The sequence below is a fragment of the Cervus canadensis genome, chromosome 11, assembly GCF_019320065.1.
Source record: "Cervus canadensis isolate Bull #8, Minnesota chromosome 11, ASM1932006v1, whole genome shotgun sequence".
Lineage (NCBI taxonomy): Eukaryota > Metazoa > Chordata > Mammalia > Artiodactyla > Cervidae > Cervus > Cervus canadensis.
The window spans coordinates 6,439,691-6,462,164 of record NC_057396.1 but is presented as its reverse complement, the minus strand read 5'-3'; the positions used below and the strand labels follow the sequence as shown (position 1 = coordinate 6,462,164).

Here is a 22,474-nt window from a genome sequence, read left to right as displayed (position 1 = left end):
CATTTTACAGAGGATGAAAAAATAAAAACAGGGACCAAAAATACAATTGATCTCATTAGTAACTACAGAAATGCAAATTAAGGTTACCATGAAAATGACCTATCCAGCATGGCAAAGACACAAAAATAAGAACTTTCATACAGAGCTAATAGGGGATGTGAACTGGTATAACTATTTTGAAAACACTTTGGCACCATCTAGTAAAACCAAGATGAACATATACTATAATCAGGTACATACCTTACCTATAGAAACTCTTGCATACGAGCACCAGGAGACTCAAGAATGTTCACAGCTGCACTGTATGCAATAGCCTTCAAAGTCAAAACACACTTAAGAATATATTGTTAAGGGACACATAGATAATCAGACAGCCTACAGAATTATACAACAGAATGAAAAACCTAAAATTTAAGCTAGAAGTTTCCTGGAAAAACTTAAAGGACCAGGAAGGAAATACACAATCATTTTCAAGAGCATTGGTAATAAACTTTCCTAAGCCAGATGAATTCATATGTGGATTTTCATTATATTGTTTCATATGGGTCATATGCATTATATGCATAAGTTGTCATATATCAATAATATATTTTATAGTAAAATTATGACATTCAAACAGCATGCAAAGAAAGCATAAAGTCCGTTCAGTTCAGTAGCTCAGTCAGGTCCGACTCTTTGTGACCCCATGGACTGCAGCACGCCAGGCTTCCCTGTCCATCACCAACTCCTGGAGCTTGTTCAAACTCATGTCCATCAAGTCAGTGAGGCCATCCAACCATCTCATCCTCTGTTGTCCCCTTCTCCTCCTGCCTTCAATCTTTCCCATCATCAGGGTCTTTTCAAATGAGTCGGCTCTTTGCATCAGGTGGCTAACATATTGGAGTTTCAGCTTCAGCATCAGTCCTTCCAATGAATATTTAGGACTGATCTCCTTTAGGATGGACTGGTTAGTTCTCCTTACAGTCCAAGGGACTCTCAAGAGTCTTCTCCAACAGCACAGTTCAAAAGCATCAATTCTTCAGCGCTCAGCTTTCTTTATAGTCCAACTCTCACATCACACATGACCACTGGAAAAACCATAGTTTGACTAGATGGACCTTTGTTGGCAAAGTAATGTCTCTGCTTTTTAATATGCTGTCTAGATTGGTCATAGTTTTTCTTCCAAGGAGCAACCATCTTTTAATTTCATGGTTGCAATCACCATCTGCAGTGATTTTAGAGTCTAAGAAAATAAAGTCTGTCACTGTTTCCATTGTTTCCTAATCTATTGCCATGAAGTGATGGGACCAGATGCCATGATCTTAGTTTTCTGAATGTTGAGTTAAGGATACAGTAAAATTATTCTTGAAGTATACATAACTGAAAATCTGAATAGATGCTGTTACCATGAGTAGGAATTTGTAAGATAAGTATTAAGAAAGGTTCTTGAGAGAGAAAAGATATGTAAGAGTGGGGAGGAGAAGGAACAAAAGATTATGAACTTCTTTAGCATATGTTAATAAAACAATTGGTTAAATGATTAGTCACAGTTACTGTTTAATTCTTATATAATAACAAAGGAATATACATTTCATTATGACATCAAGATGGGATGTTAAGCATTAGCAAAATGGGAAAGCAGAGTAAAACTTAACAATTTAACAAGGAGGATTGAATAGGGAAAATAAAATGAAGAGAAATGTGACCAAGCCAGGAAAGTAAGAAAAGGAAACAGTGAACAGAAAATAGAACATGTGCTGGGAGAAACTAAAATTTTGTATACAGATTATATCAACAAATGTTAATGGATTAAATTTCCCTGTCAACATCAAAGAAGGTCAGCCTGGGTTACAAAATTCTATTTGTAGTTTTTATCAGAAATGCAAAAAAAAAAAAAAAATAGAAAAAAAGCTGAAAATTAAAAGATGAGAAAAGATGAACCAGGAAAATACAAAACGTGGCAAGTAGAAGTAATATTAATAATGAAATACTTAACTTCTAGATAAAATGACTATAGAAAACTGAAAGAACTACTAATAATCTATCAAAGCATTGAGATAATTAAGTTACATGGCTAGAAAGAACATGTTTATAAAGATCACTAGATTTATTGCTTCCAACAATTGCCACTTGAAAAATAGACAATATTCTATCACAAGGAATGAAGTTTACAAAATACTCAAGAACATATTGAAGAAAAGCATAGGACCTGTATTGAAACTGTAAAGTTCTGTCACAGGACACACAAAAAATGTGAATTAATGAAACGACATCTGTACCTGAATTGAAAACCTTAAAGTGTCAATATGTCCAAATTCATACATATATTTTATACTGCTTCAATAAAAATCTAATATTTTTTAGAATTAGGAATGATGGTTTTACTGTTCACTTAGAAGAATAAATCAGTAGTCATGTACGGCTATGAGAGTTGGAACAAAAAGAAGGGTGAATACTGAAGAATTGGTGCTTTCAAACTGTGTGCTGGAGAAGACTCTTGAGAGTCCCTTGGACGGCAAAGAGATCCAACCAGTCCATCCTAAAGGAAATCAACCCGGAGTATTTGGAAGGACTAATGCTGAAGCTGAAGCTTCAATATTTTGGCTACTTGATGGGGTTGCAAAGAGTCAGACTCAACTGAGTGAATGAACAACAACTAGAAGAATAAATGTGTGTGATAGTAGGCAAGAGAATTTCATTAAAAGAGCAACTGTCATTTTAATATATGCCATGCTATGTATTAAAATTTACAGTAATACTACCATAACCCAAACTATTAAATTATTAATAGTTTCATGGAATAGATATATAGATAATCAGAATAGAATGCAGAACCCAGTAACACCTAGGAAATTCATGCAGTACACCTTAATATATGTTAAAAGTAGTGAGTGAGAGGACCTCCACTTGGGCACATGACTACAGGGAAAGCAGAGAACTTAAGTCCTTTAGTCCATTTTCATAACAGAATGGCAACAGACAACTGAATCAGGACTATGTGGTCATACCAACTGCTGAACCCCATGACCTGGTCTCCTAAATTTGAGGGGCAAACCAGACAAGAGGTAGAGAAGCAACAAAAAACTGAGAATTACTTTTGGAGTTACTGGTCATATTTGACTGAGCAGAGGCAAATGTACAGTGACCTTTTATGCCTTCAAACCTGCTTCCCTGTTTTATTTTTTCTTAATATTTATCATCTTCTATCAGGATATAATATTTTATGTTACGTAATTATTTTGATAATCATCTCTGCCTGAACTAGAACATAAGCTCCTTACTAAAAGCATAGCACTTGCATATAGTACTACACAATCATTTTATTGAACAAATTAACAACTGCATGGCAACAAACCAATTTGTTTGCCACAAGGGCTTGAACAATAATCTGGCTTCCTGCCATATTACTTCCACTTCTTGAATAATAGGAAGAACTCTAAGTGGAATTTCCCTTTAGTAAAAGAGACAATCTAGGCAGAAAATGTAGTATACTTTATAGTAGAATGTTTGGGTTCACATATGCCTGCAAACCAGCTGTTGACAATCTTTCTAAAATAGCTACATTTATGTCCCCAAACACTGTTTCTCTCTTTCCATATCAAACCAAACAGCTGAGACTTCATATCTTCTAGCTCAAATTATAAATGGATAGTCAAACAAGGAAGGAAAACAAGGAGAACCAGCTAGCAATTACTAAGTCCAATAGCAGACCAAGTTAGAATTATGTAGACTTAAGTATGAAGTAAGTAGCAAGCATATTTGGAATTTAAGCAAAAATATTTTTAGAAATGATAAAAAGGGAATGTAAAATCAAAAATCAGATGATTACAAAGTAGAGTAAGAATTGTTGTAGGAAATGGCCTTATGCAATCCTTTTACTGTATTTCAAAGATAAACTGGCATCTAAATTTCATGAAATCAAAGAATAGAAACAAAAACATTAAATAAAAGATAAAATTAATTACAAAAAAGAATGAGATAAAATGGGAGATGGTAGAGAAAAAGTTTTTAAAAATAAAGGAAATTAATTTATAAAAACAGTTTCTACACATTAACAACAAACTATCAGAAATAGAAATTTAATATCCAACGTATACAAACAGCTCCAACTCAACATTTAAAAAAAGACAAGCAAGCAAACAACCCCATTAAAAATGGGTGTGTATGACTCTTTGCAACCCCAAGGACTATACAGTCTGTGGAGTACTCCAGGCCAGAATACTGGAGTGGGTAGCCTTTCCCTTCTCCAGGGGAACTTCCCAACCCAGGGATCAAACCTGGTCTCCCATATTGAAGGCAGATTCTTTACCACCTGAGCCACAGGGAAGCCCAAGAACACTGGAGTGGGTAGTGTTTCCCTTCTCCAGGGGATCTTCCCAACCCAGAGATCAAACCCAGGTCTCCTACATTGCAGGAGTGTTCTTTACCAGCTGAACCACAAGGGAAGCCCAAAAATGGACAGAAGAACTAAACAGACATGTTTCCAAAGAGGAAATGTAGATGTACAACAGGCATATAAGAAGATGCTCAGCATCATTAATCATTGTGGAAACACAATTCAAAACCACAATGAGGCATCATCTCAAACCTGTCAAAATGGCGATCATCAAAAAAACACACAAATAAATGTTGGCAAGGATGTGGAAAAAGAAATACTCAGACACTGTTCGTGGGGATGTAAACTGGTGCAGTCACTGTGGAAAATAGCATGAAGTTGTCTCAACAACTAAAAGTAGAACTGTCACATAACCCAGCAATTCTACTCTTGAGTATATATATCTGAAAAAAACTGAAAACACTAATTCAAGAAGATATGTGTACCCAATGTTCATAGCAGAATTATTTACAATTACTAAGATATGTGTCCATAAACAGATGAATGGATAAAGAAGATGTGGTACATATATATAATGGGATACTACTCAGCCATAAAAAGAAAGAAATATTGCCATTTGCAGCATGGATGGACTTGGAGGGTGTTATGCGAAGTGAAATAAGTCAGACAGAGAAAGACAAACACTGGATGGTATTACTTACGTGTGAAATCTAAAAAGTACAATAAACCAGTGAATACAACAAAAGAGAAATTTAACCCCAGATATGAAGAATGAACTAGTGGTTACTAGTGGGAAGAGAAAAGGCAAAAGGAGCAACATAGGGTAGGAGATTAAGAGGTACAAATTGGTATGCATAAAATAAACCATAAGGGTACATTGCAAAACAGGGGTAGTATAGCCAATTTCATAATAACTGTAAATGGAATATAACCTTTAAAAATTGTGAATCATTACTGTACACCAGTAACTGACATAGTATTGTACATTAACTATACTTAGATAAAAAATAAATTAAAAAATATAAATAAAGTCATTGTAGATCTTAAAACCTGTCATAAGAATAAGAGAGGAGAACTGCCAGTGTAAAAACTAAACCACAGACATGAAGGTTTTGAGAAAAACTGTCAAATGAAGTTTCAAAGGATTAAAATGTTAATAGAGAAAAGGAGATAGATATAGAAGACAGATAAATAGAGAATCAACATATAGTTATTCTTGGGGATCATGAAAAAGAGAAAGAAAACATGAAATAGGAAAAAAGATTCAAAGGTAATATTAAGAGAATACTTTGCTAATATCTAAGGAAACTCGAATTTTCAGACCTAGAGGAGCTTACTTTGTTTCAAGAAAATTAATAGATTAAGCTAGAGCTAAATCTTGATGAAATTATGAAAATCGAGGACTAAGAAACACACAGTCAGGCAAAAGCAGCAGATGATCAATAAAGAAAAATAAATTAGAACATCAGATTTATTTTCAGTTAAATTAGAAGCCTATGGACAATGGCATTGTATGCCCAGGAATGGGATTGCTGGATCATAAGTAGGTCTATTTTTAGTCTTTTTTTTAAAAAACCTCCATATTGTTTTCCACAGTGATTACACCAGTTTACATTCCTCCAACAGCATATGAGGGTTCCCTTACCTTCACACTCTCTCCAGTCTTTATTATTTGTAGACTTTTTGATGATGGTCTTCTGACTAATGTGAGGTGGTACCTCTTTGTGGCTTTGACTGCATTTCTCTAATAATTAGTGATGCTAAGCATCTTTTTATGTGCCTGCTGGCCATTGGTGGAGAAATATCTATTTAGGTCTTCTGTCCACTGTTTGATTGGACTTTTTTATATTGAGTTATATAAACTGTTTGTATATTTTGGATATTAAGCCCTTGTCAGAAGACAAAAACTCTAATCTGAAAAAAATACAAATGTTCATAGCAGCATTATTTACAATATCCAAGACATTGATGCAACCTAAATGTCCTTCAACAGATGAATGGATAAAGAAGGTGTGATACACACACACACAGTGGAATCCTACTCTGTCATAAAAAGAATGAAATATTGCCATCCGTAGCAACATGGATGGACCTAGGGAATATTATACTAGGTGAAGTAAGTCAGAGGAAGACAAATATATGATATCACTTATATGTGGAATCTAAAAAAATAATATAAATGAATCTAAATACACAACAGAAACAGATTATAGACACAGAAAACAAACTTATGGTTACAAAAAGGAGGGAGGGATAAATTAGGAGTATGAGACTAACAGACACAAACAACTGTACATAAAATAAATAAGCAACAAGGATTTACTGTATAGCACAGGGAACTATATTCTTATATATATCTTATATATAAGATATATTATATATTACTGAACACAATATCTTATTACCTATAATGGAAAATACTCTAAAAATACATATAATTGAACCACTTTGCTATGTCATCTGAAACTAATACAATACTGTAAATCAACTACACTTCAATAAAAAAGATGATGGCATTATATACAGATTTCATGGGAAGGGCCATATACACATTTCCCATGCTCTAACAGAATTTTAATGAAGATTTGGAAGACCATGGGAAGTAGTACACACAGTAGGCATCTCACTTTCATCTTCCCTTTTCACCTCACTTCTCCTACCTCCTTCTCTTCATCCTAAACCACACAAATTCTTCTCTTTGCCTGTGATGGATAAAATTAGCAAATATCTTTCATAACCCAGCATGTTCCTGGGGTTACAGGCTCTATCCCAAACAGCTTATCAAAGCACTTACAAAAATCAATATGAATAGGACATTCTCCTCTAAAGGAAAAAAATAAAAACTCCCAAATCTTCAACTAAAGAATATTTTCAATCATTTAGAAAATTTTTTGCCACGTGAAATATATATCATTCCTTTCAGATCATCTCCCCATGGGAAACATGGCTTGAGAACATAAGTATATACAATGACTATTTAATAACTATTATGCTAAGTAAACACCTCTACTGGCTATGACTGTGTAAATTAATTTCAATTCCAAGATATCTGCATTGATTTTTCAATGATTCCTACAAGGAAATAATGAAACACTTTAAAAGAAATAAGAGTATCTTTTGCATTAAAGTTAAACCCTTAGTCTGCCAATGATAGAGTTTACACTAAATGATGTTAAGAATAAAGGCTATTTTAAGCTACCATGAAGAAATCTTTGCAGGCCAGCCATTGTGCTGTATGCTTTAGATGTATCATTTCATTTACCTTCATAATAACTCTCACTGTGTGGTCATAATAGAAATGAAAATAGAGATGTGAAAAGTGGTGTAGGCGCCTGAGGTCCAGCAACTGTTACTGGAGAAACTGAAATCAACCCCTGTGTTCTGATGGTATACTCTTATTTCTACGTGCAAGGTATGGGGAACACAGAGGCAAAAAGTAACTGTGAAAAGTGGTCCTTTGCTGATGAAATCCCTATCGTAACTGGAAGAAGAAAATGAAAATCCTCTCTGAGAGAAACTCCCTCAATTAAGGTCACACAGATTTTACAAAAAATTAAAACTCACTGAGAAACCATTTCCATAATCAAGGATACATTTTTAGCCACCACACCAGAAGAGCACAACGAGATGATGAGTTATGGGGCTCTGAAATTACTGAACACAAATATTTGCAATAGATATGCTATAATTATTAAAGATATATGATAAGTAATGAAAACACCAGAAATGGAAATGCTAGTAAAAAGAAATTGGTAAATTTATAAATGAACCATGTAGAATGTTTACAAAAAATATACCATCACTAAAATGAAAGAATGGTGAACTGGAAGACAGAACTGATGAAATTACACAGAACACAGCACAGAAAGATAATGAAAGAGGAAAAGTGAGATAGGGAAGACACATGCACTAACTTAACACATGTCTAACAGGCCGTCTGGAGGTGGAAAGGGGCAATGAAAAGGAAGGAAATATTCGAAGAATACTGGGATGGTTTCAACGCTTCTGGTACTTATAGAAGACATAAATTCTCAGATTTAGAAGTTACAATGATTTAAATAAAACTAAATTTAAAACTAGTTATGTTACAGTGAAAGTGGAGAACCAAGTATAAAAAACATTGTCTACAAATTCAGAGAAATTATCACCTCACAGAAACAACTATTAGATACATGGGAGAATTCTCAGAAAAAATTATACAAGCAAAAACAGCAGACTAACATTAGTTAGGAGTGGTATGGATACTCAGTCATGTCTGACTTTTTGTGACTCTATCGACTGTAGCCTGCCAGGCTCCTCTGTACATGGAATTCTCTAGGCAAGAATACTGGAGTGGGTTGCCATTTCCTTTCCATTAGTAAGAAGTAGAGGGGAAAAAATTCAACCCTCAGCTTTATAACCAGCAAAATTATTAATTAAAATTGCAATAGAGATATTTTCTAAAACATATAGAGTGAATGAGTATCACAAATTCTTACAGAAGGAACTTATAAAGTTTATTTCAAAAATAAACTAAATGACTTTGTGAATTAGAAAAAAATCAAGCAAATAGTTAAATATGTAGGTAATCTACTAGACTGAATAAAATAGTACTGAGTATTATTTCTAGATCATGTTTGAAAATGTGTGCTGTTTACTTTGCTGGGCCTTTCTTTCTGCTATTTGTCTTACTTCTGGCAAAAATATTTTATATTGGATGGAGATGTAAAATCTCTCAAGATAATGCTGGACCTGCTAAGTAGAAGTAAGTGAAGAATTTTATGTAGGATATTGAAATGGAAATTTTATGACAGCCAGAATGCTTTTTGAGAATCAAATGGGGAAATAGAGGGTAGCGATCAGTAGACAAGTAATGGTGCAAATCCTTTGACATTATGAGGATTATAATAAGCATCCCTGTTGTTGTTCAGCTGCTAAGTTGTGTCTGACTCTCTGTGACCCCATGAACTGCAGCACACTAGGCTTCCCTGTTCACTATCTCCCAAAGTTTGCTCAAACTCATGTCCCTTGAATTGATGATGCCATCCAACCATCTTATCCTCTGTCGCCACCTTCTCCTCCTGCCTTCAATCTTTCCCAACATTAGGGTCTTTTCCAACATTAGGGTCTTTCCCAAGGCATCAGCTCTTTGCATCAGGCGGCCAAAGTATTGGAGTTTCAGCTTCAGCATCAGTCCTTCCAATGAATATTCAGGGCTGATTTCCTTTAAGATGGACTGGTTTGATCTCCTTGCAAGCCAAGGGACTCTCAAGAGTCTTCTCCGGCACAATTTGAAAGCATTAATTCTTTGGTGCTCAGCCTTCTTTATGGTCCAACTCTCACATCCATACATGATACTGTAGTTTGGGTGAATTTACCAGCAACTATCCCTACAGTAGATTATGTCTAGATACATGCAGTTACTTTGGATTAGCAAAAGAATGATGTTTCTGGGATCAGTCCCCTGGGACTATGCTCTCACAACCCCTAACAGCACTGACTTAGCTTGTTTTTCCTCCTTCAGGATCTAATTCTACTTCCCATATCAAAATACCTCAAAAATGCTAAAGAATAGGAAGTATAACATTTAAATACGTACTTGCCAAACAAGTATATTAGAGTTGAGTTTTTAAAAGAGTAAATGTTGCTATCTTTCAAAGAAGCCAGACTGCAAACAGAAGGGCATCCTTGTACCCTTCAGCCCTAAATTTTTACTGTGTCTAGAGAAAGGGAGATACTGACAGACACAACTGAAGTGTTCAGGCTGCAGCCACAAAAGCAGCGCCTCCAAATGCCCATAAAACTTGAAGCAAACAAGCGAGAATGACTGCTCTAAGCAATATTCTTACCAAGCGTGTATGGGATGAAGTTTAGGGTGAACAATAAGGCAGCGACCAAAACATATTATTTAGCTGCAGGCTTCCATACGCTAACATGGGGAAGCAGTGTGAGTACCATCTCTGCAGGGGTTGCTGATGCAAAGACTAGGGTTTGGGTGGAAAAGGCGGTGCTCATCAGAGGAAGACCATGAGAGTTCTAAAGAGGTAGGTGGCAGGCATCACTCACAGCAACTCCTGCGGTAGAGAGGATAGATTTCATTTTTTAAATAGTAATCAAAAGCATAGAGGAGGCATCTGAACTTCCAGAAAAGGTACTTTTCAGCATCCCAAAGTCAAGAATTTTGGAATTCTTCAGAAAAGAAATGGAGGCTCTGTTGTCTTCGAGTGCAGAAGGAGGAGAAAACAGAACACTTTACCACACGATCCTGCAGCTCAGAAAGTTGCAGCTCTTTGCCAAGAGAATGAAGCCAATCTAGGTGTAGGAGGAGGCAAGAGAGAAACTGCTTTCAAACATAACCTTTTAAAATTTGAGGATAAGCCTCTCTACCAACAAAACAAAACAAAAACAAACCTATAAAAATAGTCTCCAGCTTTAAAAAATCAGCAATATAACTATGCATTTAATCTTTTTTTTATGTAGAAAGCTACTTATTTTTGAAAGAGCTAATTATGTTTATAATAGTTTAACAGTTTTACAATAAATACAAAATGCAGCGCTATATTCATTTCAGAAAAAAAATTATGAGTTGTTACACAAAATGTTTTCTAAAGGAAATAAGTTAGAAGTAGAACACTTAAACCAGAAGATATATTACCATCCTTCAGAGTGTAACTCTTTCCTACTCAGTACTGCACAGCGATGAACAAAATGCAAAAGTTCACTGTGACCTGGTGAAGGTGAGGGCAGTGAGCCATTAAAAACAAGAATCATATGCAACTCAGAGACCAAGTAACTCAAACATAATTCTCATAGCCGGATCACAGCTGCTGAAGCAAACCTGCAAATCTATGTCATGACACGTAAAAAACACTAATATTTCTGACCTTCGATACTCTACATAAGATTATACCAACTCTTTTAAATATTTTCATGTTCTCTCTCTCTTTTTTTTTTTTTGAAGTATATGTTCTCTCTTTTTTACTGAGGTAAAATTGACATATTAGTTTTAGATGTATCACATAATGATTTATTATTTGTGTATATTGCAAAATGGTCACTGCAATAAAGTCTAGTTAACATCCATCTCATGCATAGCTACTAATCATTTTATTCTTGTGATAAGAATTTAAAAACCTACCCACTTAGCATCTTTAAAATATACAATACAATATATATTATTAGCCTTAGTCACCAAGTTATGCATTACATTGTTGGTTAGTTGCTAAGTTGTATCCAACTCTTTTGTGACCCCAAGAACCATAGCTCACCAGGCTCTTCTGTCCACGAGATTTCCCAGGCAAGAATTTTTGAGTGGGTTGCCATTTACTTCTCCAGCGGATCTTCCTGACCCAGGGACTGAACTGGCATCTCATGCATTGGAAGGTGGATTCTTTACCACTGAGCCACAAGGAAAGCCCTGACTTATTAATTTCATAACTGAAACTTTGTACCTTTTGGCCATCTTCACACATTTCACCACCCCAATCACCTGCCTCTGGGAACCAACAATTTGTCCTCTATCTCTGAGCTCCTTCTTTATGGTCCACATAGAAGTGAGATAAGACAGTATTTATCTTTCTCTGATTTATTTCACTTAGAATAATGCCCTTAAGGTCCAACCAATCCATGTTGCCAAAAATGACATTTTTTATTGCTGAATAATATTTCACTGTGTGTGTGTGTGTGTGTATTCTTTATCCAGTCACCCATCAATAGACACTTGGGTTGTTTCCATGTCATAGCTACTGTAAATAATGTTGCATTGAAAAGGTTAACTTCTAAATGGGAGAAAATACTTGCAAATCATATATCTAATTGAAAAATAGGTAAAGGATCTAAATAGGCATTTTTCCAAAGAAGACATAGAGATGGCCATGAACAGGTGCTCAATATCACTAATATCAGGGGAGTACTCTTGCCTGGAAAATCCCATGGAAGGAGGAGCCTGGTAAGCTGCAGTCCATGGGGTCACTAAGAGTCAGACATGACTGAGCAACTTCGCTTTCACTTTTCACTTTCATGCGTTGCAGAAGGAAATGGCAACCCACTCCAGTATTCTTGCCTGAAGAATCCCAGGGACGGGGGAGCCTGGTGGGCTGCCGTCTATGGGGTCGCACAGAGTCAGACACGACTGAAGTGACTTGGCAGCAGCATTGCAAATTAAAACCACACTGAGACAATTACCCCACACCTGTCACGATGCCTATCATGAAAAACACAAGAATTAACAAGTTTTGATGAGGATGTGGAGAAAAGGGAACTCTCATGCACTGTTGGTGGGAATTTAAATTGGAAAAACAGCATGGAAGTTTTCAAATAAACTAAAAACAGAACTACCATATGATCCAGTAATGTCATTTCTAGGTATTTATTTGAAGAAAAACAAAAAAAAACTAACTAGAAAATACGTGTTCATTGCAGCTTTGTTTACAATAGTCAATGTTCTCTTCTTTTTCGTCTATTGTTATTCAAATGACTCTCTATTATCATCTGGTCCCGTCACTTCATGGCAAATAGATGGGGAAACAACGAAAACAGTGACAGACTTTATTTTCTTGGGCTCCAAAATCACTGTGGATGGTGACAACAGGCGTGAAATTAAAAGACGGTTGCTCCTTGGAAGAAAAGCTATGACAAACCTAGACAGCGTACTAAAAAGCAGAGACATCACTTTTCTGACAAATGTCCATCTTGACAAGGCTATGGTTTTTCCAGTAGTCATGTACTAGAACTGGACAATAAAAAAGGTTGAGAGCTGAAGAATTGATGCTTTTGAACTGTGGTGTTGGAGAAGACTCTTGAGAGTCCCTTGGACTGCAAGGAGATCCAACCAGTCCATCCTAAAGGAGACCAGTCCTGAATATTCATTGGAAGGACTGATGCTGAAGCTGAAACTCCAACACTTTGGCCACCTGATGTGAAGAGCTGACTCACTGGAGAAGACCCTGATGCTGGGAAAGATTGAGGGCAGGAGGAGAAGGGGACAACAGAGGATGAGATGGTTGGATGGCATCACTGACTCAATGGACATGAGTTTGAGCAAGCTCCAGGAGATGGTGAAGGACAGGGAAGCCTGGTGTGCTGCAGTCCATGGGGTCTCAAAGAGCTGGACACGACTAAGCGACTGAACAACCATATTAGGAATGCAAAACCTCAGAAAAGTGACAGATATGACTAAGGAAAGAAGAAAAGAAGGAAGGATGCATGGAAAGAAGGAGGGACAGAACACAGGCTCTATTTTCAGTAGTGTCTAGGCAATTATTACTTCAGTGAAACTCTTCTAATTATAGAATTGAACTTTGAGCAATTCTCATCATCATGAAGAGAAGTTCTCATTCTCAAAAGACCACAAGTACTTCCTCCCTTACTCCAGAAATTTAACACAGGGCTAGCAATTAGAATCTGATCCAATGAATTTACTACCTTCTTCCTGGTTTCCAGGAGTTGGATTACTGACTCCCAGACTCTTGCCACTGACTCTCCCAGGAAGAATAACATCATGACAGATATATCAGAGTGTGCTGCCAGCTTCTTTCTAATAAACCTCTGTGAAGAGCCACTTATGAAATAATTAAATAGTATTTCCCAGTCTGTGATGATGACCACAGGATTTAAAGATTATTTGTTGGGAAAAAAAGAGGCAAAGAATTTTGATATATAACTAAGTCCCAAGGGTTAGAACTCATGTTTTTAAGTGTTAGATACCATTGTGAATAAACCTTTTAAGCATCAAAATTTTAAAAGTACAATTCTGAGGGCCAACAAGAGTCAATAATTTGGAAAAAGTATAATTTAGGGAGAATTATTCTACTAGGTATTGAAATGCAGTTTGAGAGCAGTTTCAGAGAGTTTCAGAGTGTATAGTAGTGGTTCAGGTATAAACAATGGAACAGATAAGAGAAACCAGGAAGAGAAGTAAATACATATGGAAATTTGATATACATCAGATATAACACTACAAGCTCCAGTGGAATTTCTAACTGGAGTACTAGAAAAATATTTATATTTTTAGTAAGGGAATAAAATGCAATTAGGTATCATTAATATATAATTTGATAGTAGTACATATGTATAATTTACTTGTGACTAGATCTGAGGCAGGGTGGAGGCTCAGAACATTTTTACTTTTATAGGACTGCAGTATCAAAAAATACTGAAAACCATTTATCAGTAAATGTGCTCTAGCAATTGGTTATCCATATAGAAAATAAAGTTCCATTCTTATCTCCCTTCACAAAAAAAATACTTGTAGGGAAATTAAGGACTTGAATATAAAAATAAACTTTTAAGATTTTAGATGATTTTCAGTAAATTATCTATACAATTTCAGGGCTAAGAAACATAAAAGGAGAATACTGACACACATGATCATATCAAAATTAGAAAAAAAATATTATAAACAAGGTAAAGAGTCAAGGTAGATTGTATGTAGCTAATAAAGAATTAGGAGAGTACAGAGGTAAGTTGTATCAATCAGTAACAAAAAAGACAATACTGTTGAAAAATGGTCAGTAAATATGGATAGCTAAATCACAGAACAGGAAGTACAAGTGGCCAAAAAATACAGCAATATTTGCGCTCACCATAATCTAGGACACACAAATCAAAACAAAATTAGACATCAATTTTAGGACCATTAAATTAGAAGAATTTGAAAGGTTGAAAATACAGGTAAGGATACATAACATCGTAACAACAAGAGCTCTCAAAGATCGGTAGAAGCAAAAACTCTGGAGGGTAATTTGGTGATTAGGTAACAGTAAGGTTAAAGGTACACAATATCTTAGTGGACCAGAAATTGATTACCTTTCTAAATATACAGCCTAGAGAACTTCGAGAACTTCTCAATCAATACACACAAAGTTATAGGTAGAAGGATATTTTATTGCTGCTGACCCTGCTCTGATGCTGTGTTACGCTCTGTCCCTAGAATCGAACCCTCCCGCTTCATCCTGGTTCTGAGCCTTCTCTGAAGTTCTCTCCTCCTCATCACTCTATTTCATACTGAGCATCTATCTTGTTGCTGGTTGGAACCCCCACGTCTCTCTTCTGAACAAACTCGTTTTTCAGTGGCTAGGTGTCTCATCATTTTTACACTGGTCCATCTTAAATCACTTTTCCATTATAACAGTTAAGACCAGTAAAATAAAATCAGTCATGGAATGGAAGACTGCTTAAAGGGCTAGCACCCTTCCTCAAAATGAAAAACACTACATGAAATCACATCCCCTTTGCCTCCTCCAAACACTCTTGTGTTCTAGTAATGACTACATTGGACCTTGTATTCAAGAATGCATGCAAGTACGTTGTCTGCTAAGTCAAGTTCAACTCTTTGCAGCTTCATTTGTTGTTGTTCCCAATAAATAACTGACTTTCCAGAAAAATCATCACTGCAATGTATCATGTTTTTCATTGTAAATACTTTTCTGCTTTTCCATTGATAATGTTTGTATTCATTCTTTGAAAGCCTCCCCTCGGAAGCTTTTGCCAGTTCCCTCAGGTAGAATTAATTCATTCCTTTGTTTTATCTGCATAATAATGTTTGGGACCACTCTTAAATCACTCACGCTTCTGTTTGACAATTATTTATTAGGGATTAGACTGTACATGTTCACAGGCAGTAGAGATATAACTAAGCAGGGTGCTTAACACAGTGAGGAGTCAAAAAATGTGGGTCTCGTACACTCCTTCTCAAGGTAACAGATACCATTTATGGTATATGAACTGTGGCCGGTAGTATATTAAATATGTAATCAATAAATTATGAATTTTTAAAACTCATTGTAGAAAAATTAGAACTGTTACATCAAATTCAGGATTTTAGAGATATTATTGCTTAGGAAATGACTAAAATGAAAATATTAATCAGAGTAAAGAGTTCAGGAGTGAAGCCCCTCTCTGACACTCCCATTAATGAACCCTGTTTAATACACTGCATAGCATTTATCATCACTTGATATATATACATATATGTATCGCTCTCCTCTGCCTAGAGTATAAGCTCCATGAGGGCTGGGATTTGGTCCATTATGTTCACTGTAGAACTCCCAGAACTTAAAACAGTACCTGGTAAGTGTAAGGGCTCAATATTCAGTTATTTAAAGAGAATGACGGAGGTCATCGAAAGGGAGAGGTTGATGGAGGCAGGAGGAGATGGAGATTAATGTACTTATCCAATTCACAGAATCAGTATTTGAGCTGGAAGGGACTTCACTGCTCTCATTTTGCAGATGGAGACTGGCGCCCAGAAAGGGCTGGTGATGTACTCGAGGCCACATGGTGGGGAGCAGCAGAGCCTACACTTCAACCCGGGTCACTTAATGAGAGGCTGGTGAACTCCCACGCTGCGCTCAGTCACATCCAGCTCTTTGTGACCCCACGGACTGTAGTCTGCCAGGCTCCTCTGTCCATGGAATTTTCCAGGCAAGCATACTGGGGCAGCTTGCTACTTCCTACTCCAGGGGATCTTCCTGACCCAGGGATCTAACCCATGTCTCTTGCATCTCCTGCACTGGCAGGTGGATTCTTTACCACTGCGCCACCTGGAAAGCCCGACCTTCCCATAACATCCACATACAGGCAATATAGACAAGTGGAGGTTTACTATGTATCTATAACAAACCTCAACTGCTGGAAATCCAACAGCGTTAATAAAATGGTATTGACTGCTTCATCCAGACACCAATAATCAAGACAGAAATAAGAAAATTAAGATCGTCTGACCCAAAGTTTTATGACACAAATATCAGACAGAATTGAGTTAATATAAATACCAGACAGCTATTGATGAAAACATCATTACCTCCAAGAACCATGCCAGCCTGACAGCACTTTCTAAGGCGACACGCTGGGCAGTTTTTTCTGCGGATTTTATCAACAATGCAGTCGTTTCTTCCAGCACATAAGTAGTTATGCTGTCCTAAAAAACAACAAAAAAGGAACAGTTATTTAAAATATCCAAAGACTGCTGGAAAGCTTATGCAGTGACAGCTAAAAAGAGGAGAGGTGCACATTAGCAAGTGCATGATTGTCTCAGCCTGCCTCTTGCTCGGCCTAGCTGAATGCCTGTAATGCTCTAAACTTGTTCAATAAGCCTGTGCCTTCAGGAGCCTAAATGAGGGGAACACATCTTAGAAACTAATTCCAGAACTCCTTTAAAAATCTTTTGTAAAATATTTCTGTGCATCTTATTAATGGTGTCAGCATCAGAATGTCTAGATAACCGTTATTTCAAGATTAGGTACGTGTTGCTGATAAGCATTAGTGTGTTAAGATAGTCAAGTTCCAGTAAAACCTTTTTTTTCCCTTTTTTAACATATAAACTGTCAAAAGAACAGGTATAGACAAAGAAGTCTCTGTGATAGACTTTTTAATAAAACTTATGTGCTTAATTCTTTTGGAAAATCTTGGAGCAAATTCACTCTTCAAGAATCTCATGAATTTGAATAGCATGTAAAAACCATCACTGATTATACTGACTTTACTGTCTGGTTTATCTTGGCTTAAATTAGAAAACAGGATGGAGAGAAATAATGATAAAGGGAGAACAATTTAAAACAATAAGAAAAACTCAATGAAGGACAGGAGAGAAGAATTACGAAGAAATAAGGGTAAAACATGACCCTGTGTTCATTTTGTGATGGGTTTTTGTATAAGTGGTTACTTATACCCTTCAAAAAGTCTGGAATAAAATTTAATATTCAACAATGATGATTATTTAAACCAAAATATGTTATATTTAATAAGGCATGGAGCAACCTCATTTATTTAGGCTAAATGAAAATGAAAAAAATTGTTGGCTTAAACATATAAATATTAATTGACTAGAAAATTCACTGCTTTGGCACTTCTTATTTTCCACTGAATTCCGATGAAATAGACTGTGAGACTTTTTAACATCATCAGATTGTTTAAAAATAATCTTAAAAGTTGGAATTTTCAATTTTAAAATACCATGGAATTTTCCTATAGTATTTTATATTGTTGTTTAGTTGCTACGTCATATTTGATTCTTTTGCAACCCCAAGGACTGCAGCCCAGCAGACTCCTCTGTCCATGGGATTCTCCCTGCAAGAATACTGGAGGGGGTTGCCATTTCCTTCTCCAGGGGATCTTCCTGACCCAGGGAATGAACCCAATTATCCTGCTTGGCAGTTAGGTTCTTTACCACTGAAGCGTCTGGGAAGCCCAGTACTTTGTATTAGTTGATGTTAAAATCAGATCCATTCTTTTAATTGAAGTTAGTAGTAAAGGAACACTGAGGTACCTTAAATGCGTGCTTAACTGAGCAAGAAAAGGCTATGCTGCAATGACAAATGGCACAAATGCCATATCTTACGAGATAGCAAATAACAAAATGATTCTTGACCTGGGACGTTTTTAGAAAATCAGATAGTCTTTGCTCCAAATGGATTCCTCCACAAACTTATATTCATGTACTCTCACATACTGGGCTTCCCTGGTGGCTCAGAGGGTAAAGAATCCGCCTGCAATGCAGGAGACCTGGGTTCGATCCCTGGGTCGAGAAGATCCCCTGGAAAAGGAAATGGCTACCCACTGCAGTATTCTGGCCTAGAGAATTGCATGGACAGAGGCGGCGGGTGGGTTACAGGCATGGGGTTGCAAGAGTCAGACAAAACTTAGAGACTAAACCACCAACACCACTCTCACACACCAGTGCTTGTTCTCTTGCCTGTCTCCAAAGAGCAGTTACGAAGCTCCACAACCATGCCCACTAGATCAGTGGAATGTGCTGCATGCTACTTTCTAACTGGACTCTGGTTTAATTTTTATATACATATATTTTTTCAGGCTACAGGAATGAATGTGGGAGTAAAAGCGTTTGTGCTGTGCTATGCTTAGTTGCTCAGTCGCGTCCGACTCTTTGCAACCCCGTGGACTGCAGCCCGCCAGGCTCCTCTGTCCATGGGGATTCTCCAGGCAAGAATACTGGAGGGGGTTGCCATATCCTTCCCCACAGGATCTTCCCCACCCAGGGATTGAACCCAGGTCTCCCACATTGCAGGCTGATTCTTTACTGTTTGAGGCACCAGAGAAGCCCAAAAGTGTGTGTAACTTTACCTATTTATCTATGATCACTTATCTTGACTCTGCACTGATTTCTCATGAGAGAACAGAAAGCAAGATTTTTTCATCCTCTCTAGAGAACACACTTAAATGGTGCTCAGAGATGTAACTATTGTCTAAGGGCAGGCTGTTCTTCTCTACACTCCTCTGTCAAAAACATCCAGGAAAAAAGCCTGAACCATCTGCAGCCGGAATGCTTCTAAGCTATCTCTTTTCTGTTTCTAAATGATTTACAATAGCACCTCCTTCTTCAGTGTCTCAGAGAAGTCCCCATTAGACGGTGCTCACCGCAGCTTGCTAAAACCATTCCTTCCTACCTGCTTTCAAACCTTCCCCATCAGTTTCCTCCTAAAATCTTCAGTCGCTCCCCTTCAAGGATCTTTCTTTCTCCTCAAGCTTTTCCATTTCAAAAATTCCAGAATCAAGAAAAAAAAAAAAAAAGGGAACTGTGTGTCTCGCTCTAAATTCTCCTTGACTTCATCCCTTTCTTTGTCATCTAAGTTGGTGAAAAAGTCATCTGCATTTGCAGCCTTTAATCAGTTTCCTTTACTCCTCAGTTCAGTTCAGTTCAGTCGCTCACTCATGTCCTACTCTTTGTGGCCCCATGGACTGCAGCACGCCAGGCCTCCCTGTCCATCACCAACTCCCGGAGTTTGCTCAAACTCATGTCCATCGAGTCGGTGATGCCACCCAACCATCTCAACCTTTACTCCTCAGCTTATTGGAACTGGGCTTATATGTCTACTGTCCTTATAAAGCAGAGTAATGCCATCAACGATGTCTTCATTCTTAAGCGCAGTGACTCTTTCTTCACTTTCTGTACAATCTGCGATGGGCAATTCTCTCTCCACCGGTCCCCCTGCCCCTGCTTTTTTTTATTTGAAGCATATCTCTTCTGACTCTTCATCTTCTTTCCAACAGTTTCGTTTAAGTTCCCACTGTCCATATCTTTGCCTTTGCCTTATATGTTGTGTGCTGTGTGCTCAGTCATGGCCGACTCTTTGCGACCCCATGGACTGCAGCCCACCAGGCTCTGCTGTCCATGGAATTCTCCAGGCAGGAATACTGGAGTGGGTTGCGATTTCCTTCTCCACCTTATATGTTGTATTCTATTGTAAACACCATGTGGGTAGTCTCATCATCTGTGCATGGCTAGAAAATTTCATCCTAAGCTCTGACCTTCCAACCACCTCCTGGTAGGTACTGCGAACTCGTGAAAAGGAATTTATGTAGTTATCTGGTCAAATTGTTTCATAAACTGTGTCATTCGAGAATTTTGGGAACAGATTAAGGAAATTTGAAAAAAGGAAATTATCTACAATCTCATTGCCATGCAACCAAACGCTGGGCTGGAGGAAGCACAAGCTGGAATCAAGATTGCCCGGAGAAATATCAATAACCTCAGATATGCAGATGACACCACCCTTATGGCAGAGAGTGAGGAGGAACTAAAAAGCGTCTTGATGAAAGTGAAACAGGAGAGTGAAAAAGTTGGTTTAAAGCTTAACATTCAGAAAACTAAGATCATGGCATCTGGTCCCATCACTTCATGGGAAATAGATGGGGAGACAGGGGAAACAGTGTCAGACTTTACTTTTTTGGGTTTCAAAATCACTGCAGATGGTGATTGCAGCCATGAAATTAAAGACACTTACTCCTTGGAAGAAAAACTATGACCCACCTAGACAGCATATTAAAAAGCAGAGACATTACTTGGCCAACAAAGGTCCGTCTGGTCAAGGCTATGGTTTTTCCAGTGGTCATGTATGGATGTGAGAGTTGGACTGTGAGGAAAGCTGAGTGCCGAAAAATTGATGCTTTTGAGCTGTGGTGTTGGAGCAGGCTCTTGAGAGTCCCTTGGACTGCAAGGAGATCCAACCAGTCCATCCTGAAGGAGATCAGTCCTGGGTGTTCATTGGAAGGACTAATGCTAAAGCTGAAAGTCCAATACTTTGGCCACCTCACACGAAGAGTTGACTCATTGGAAAAGACCCTGATGCTGGGAGGGATTGGGGGCAGGAGGAGAAGGGGACGACAGAGGATGAGATGGCTGGATGGCATCACCAACTCGATGGACATGGGTTTGAGTAAACTCTGGGAGTTTGTGATGGACAGGGAGGCCTGGTGTGCTGCGATTCATGGGGTCACAAAAAGTCAGACACGGCTGAGTGACTGAACTGAACTGAACTGAACTTTCATTTTCAGGTTTCCTTCCAGCCTATCTATACAGATCTAGAAGGTATTTAACATCTATTTGTTAAGTGAATATATGCACACTTTCAGAAAATTCTCATTAATTCATCAAGTATTTACTGAGTGTTTATTATGTCCCAATACTGCTTTTTGAGTAATCCCCTTTCCCCACTTAACTAAAATGCATCTTAATTATTGATACTATAGTGCAGAAGAGCATTTACTGAAATCAGATTGCTTGTTCAAAGCTCATATCTGAAGATTACAATCTCCAAGATGATAATAACAGCAACAATTACTAAGCACTTACTAGGTACTGGCCACTGTTACAAGCCATTGCATGTATTAAACTCATTTAACCATCATAGCAATCTTGGAGGTATCATCAATCCCATTTTATAGAGTTAACTGAGGCACAGGGAAGTTAAGCAACATGTTTAATGTCACATAGGCAGAAATTTTAGCTTAATTCACCCAAAAGGTTGTGTAGGAAATTAAGGGTATGAACTTTGGAGCAATACTGCATCAGTTCACATTTCAGCCTCACAACCTGCTAGCTGGTGACCTATGGCAAGTAAAAGGAGGACACTGTTAGTATTTTGGGCCAAATTTAAGAACTAAATGAGCTCATATAAGAGCTTGGAATAGTGTATCACATAGCCAAGTACTTAGGGAATGTCTACTAAAACTGTGATTTACCGACACATCCCTAAATCCCAAATACAGACAGATCTGTTTTAGAGGTGACCAAAGAAAGTATAACTAGCCAATTTATTCACTTTTAAAGTCAACAGAAAGACATTCTCAAATATGCATAAAATCAGGAAATAAGGTCCCAATACACCACTCTTCCAAAATGGATTCTGAAATGCCTAATTTAACTAACAGTAGGTAAGTTAC

At 37.3% G+C, this 22,474-nt stretch overlaps 1 protein-coding gene across 2 annotated transcripts in view; it reads right to left on the bottom strand.

The window, feature by feature from the left end:
• The window catches only part of PGR (progesterone receptor), a 112,411-nt gene that overhangs the window by 34,152 nt on the left and 55,785 nt on the right, over positions 1-22,474 (bottom strand). For both annotated transcript variants that reach the window (XM_043482485.1, XM_043482484.1), the window contains exon 3: positions 17,097-17,213. In XM_043482485.1, the coding sequence (XP_043338420.1) occupies positions 17,097-17,213 (117 nt within the window). The remainder of the gene's footprint in view (positions 1-17,096; positions 17,214-22,474) is intronic.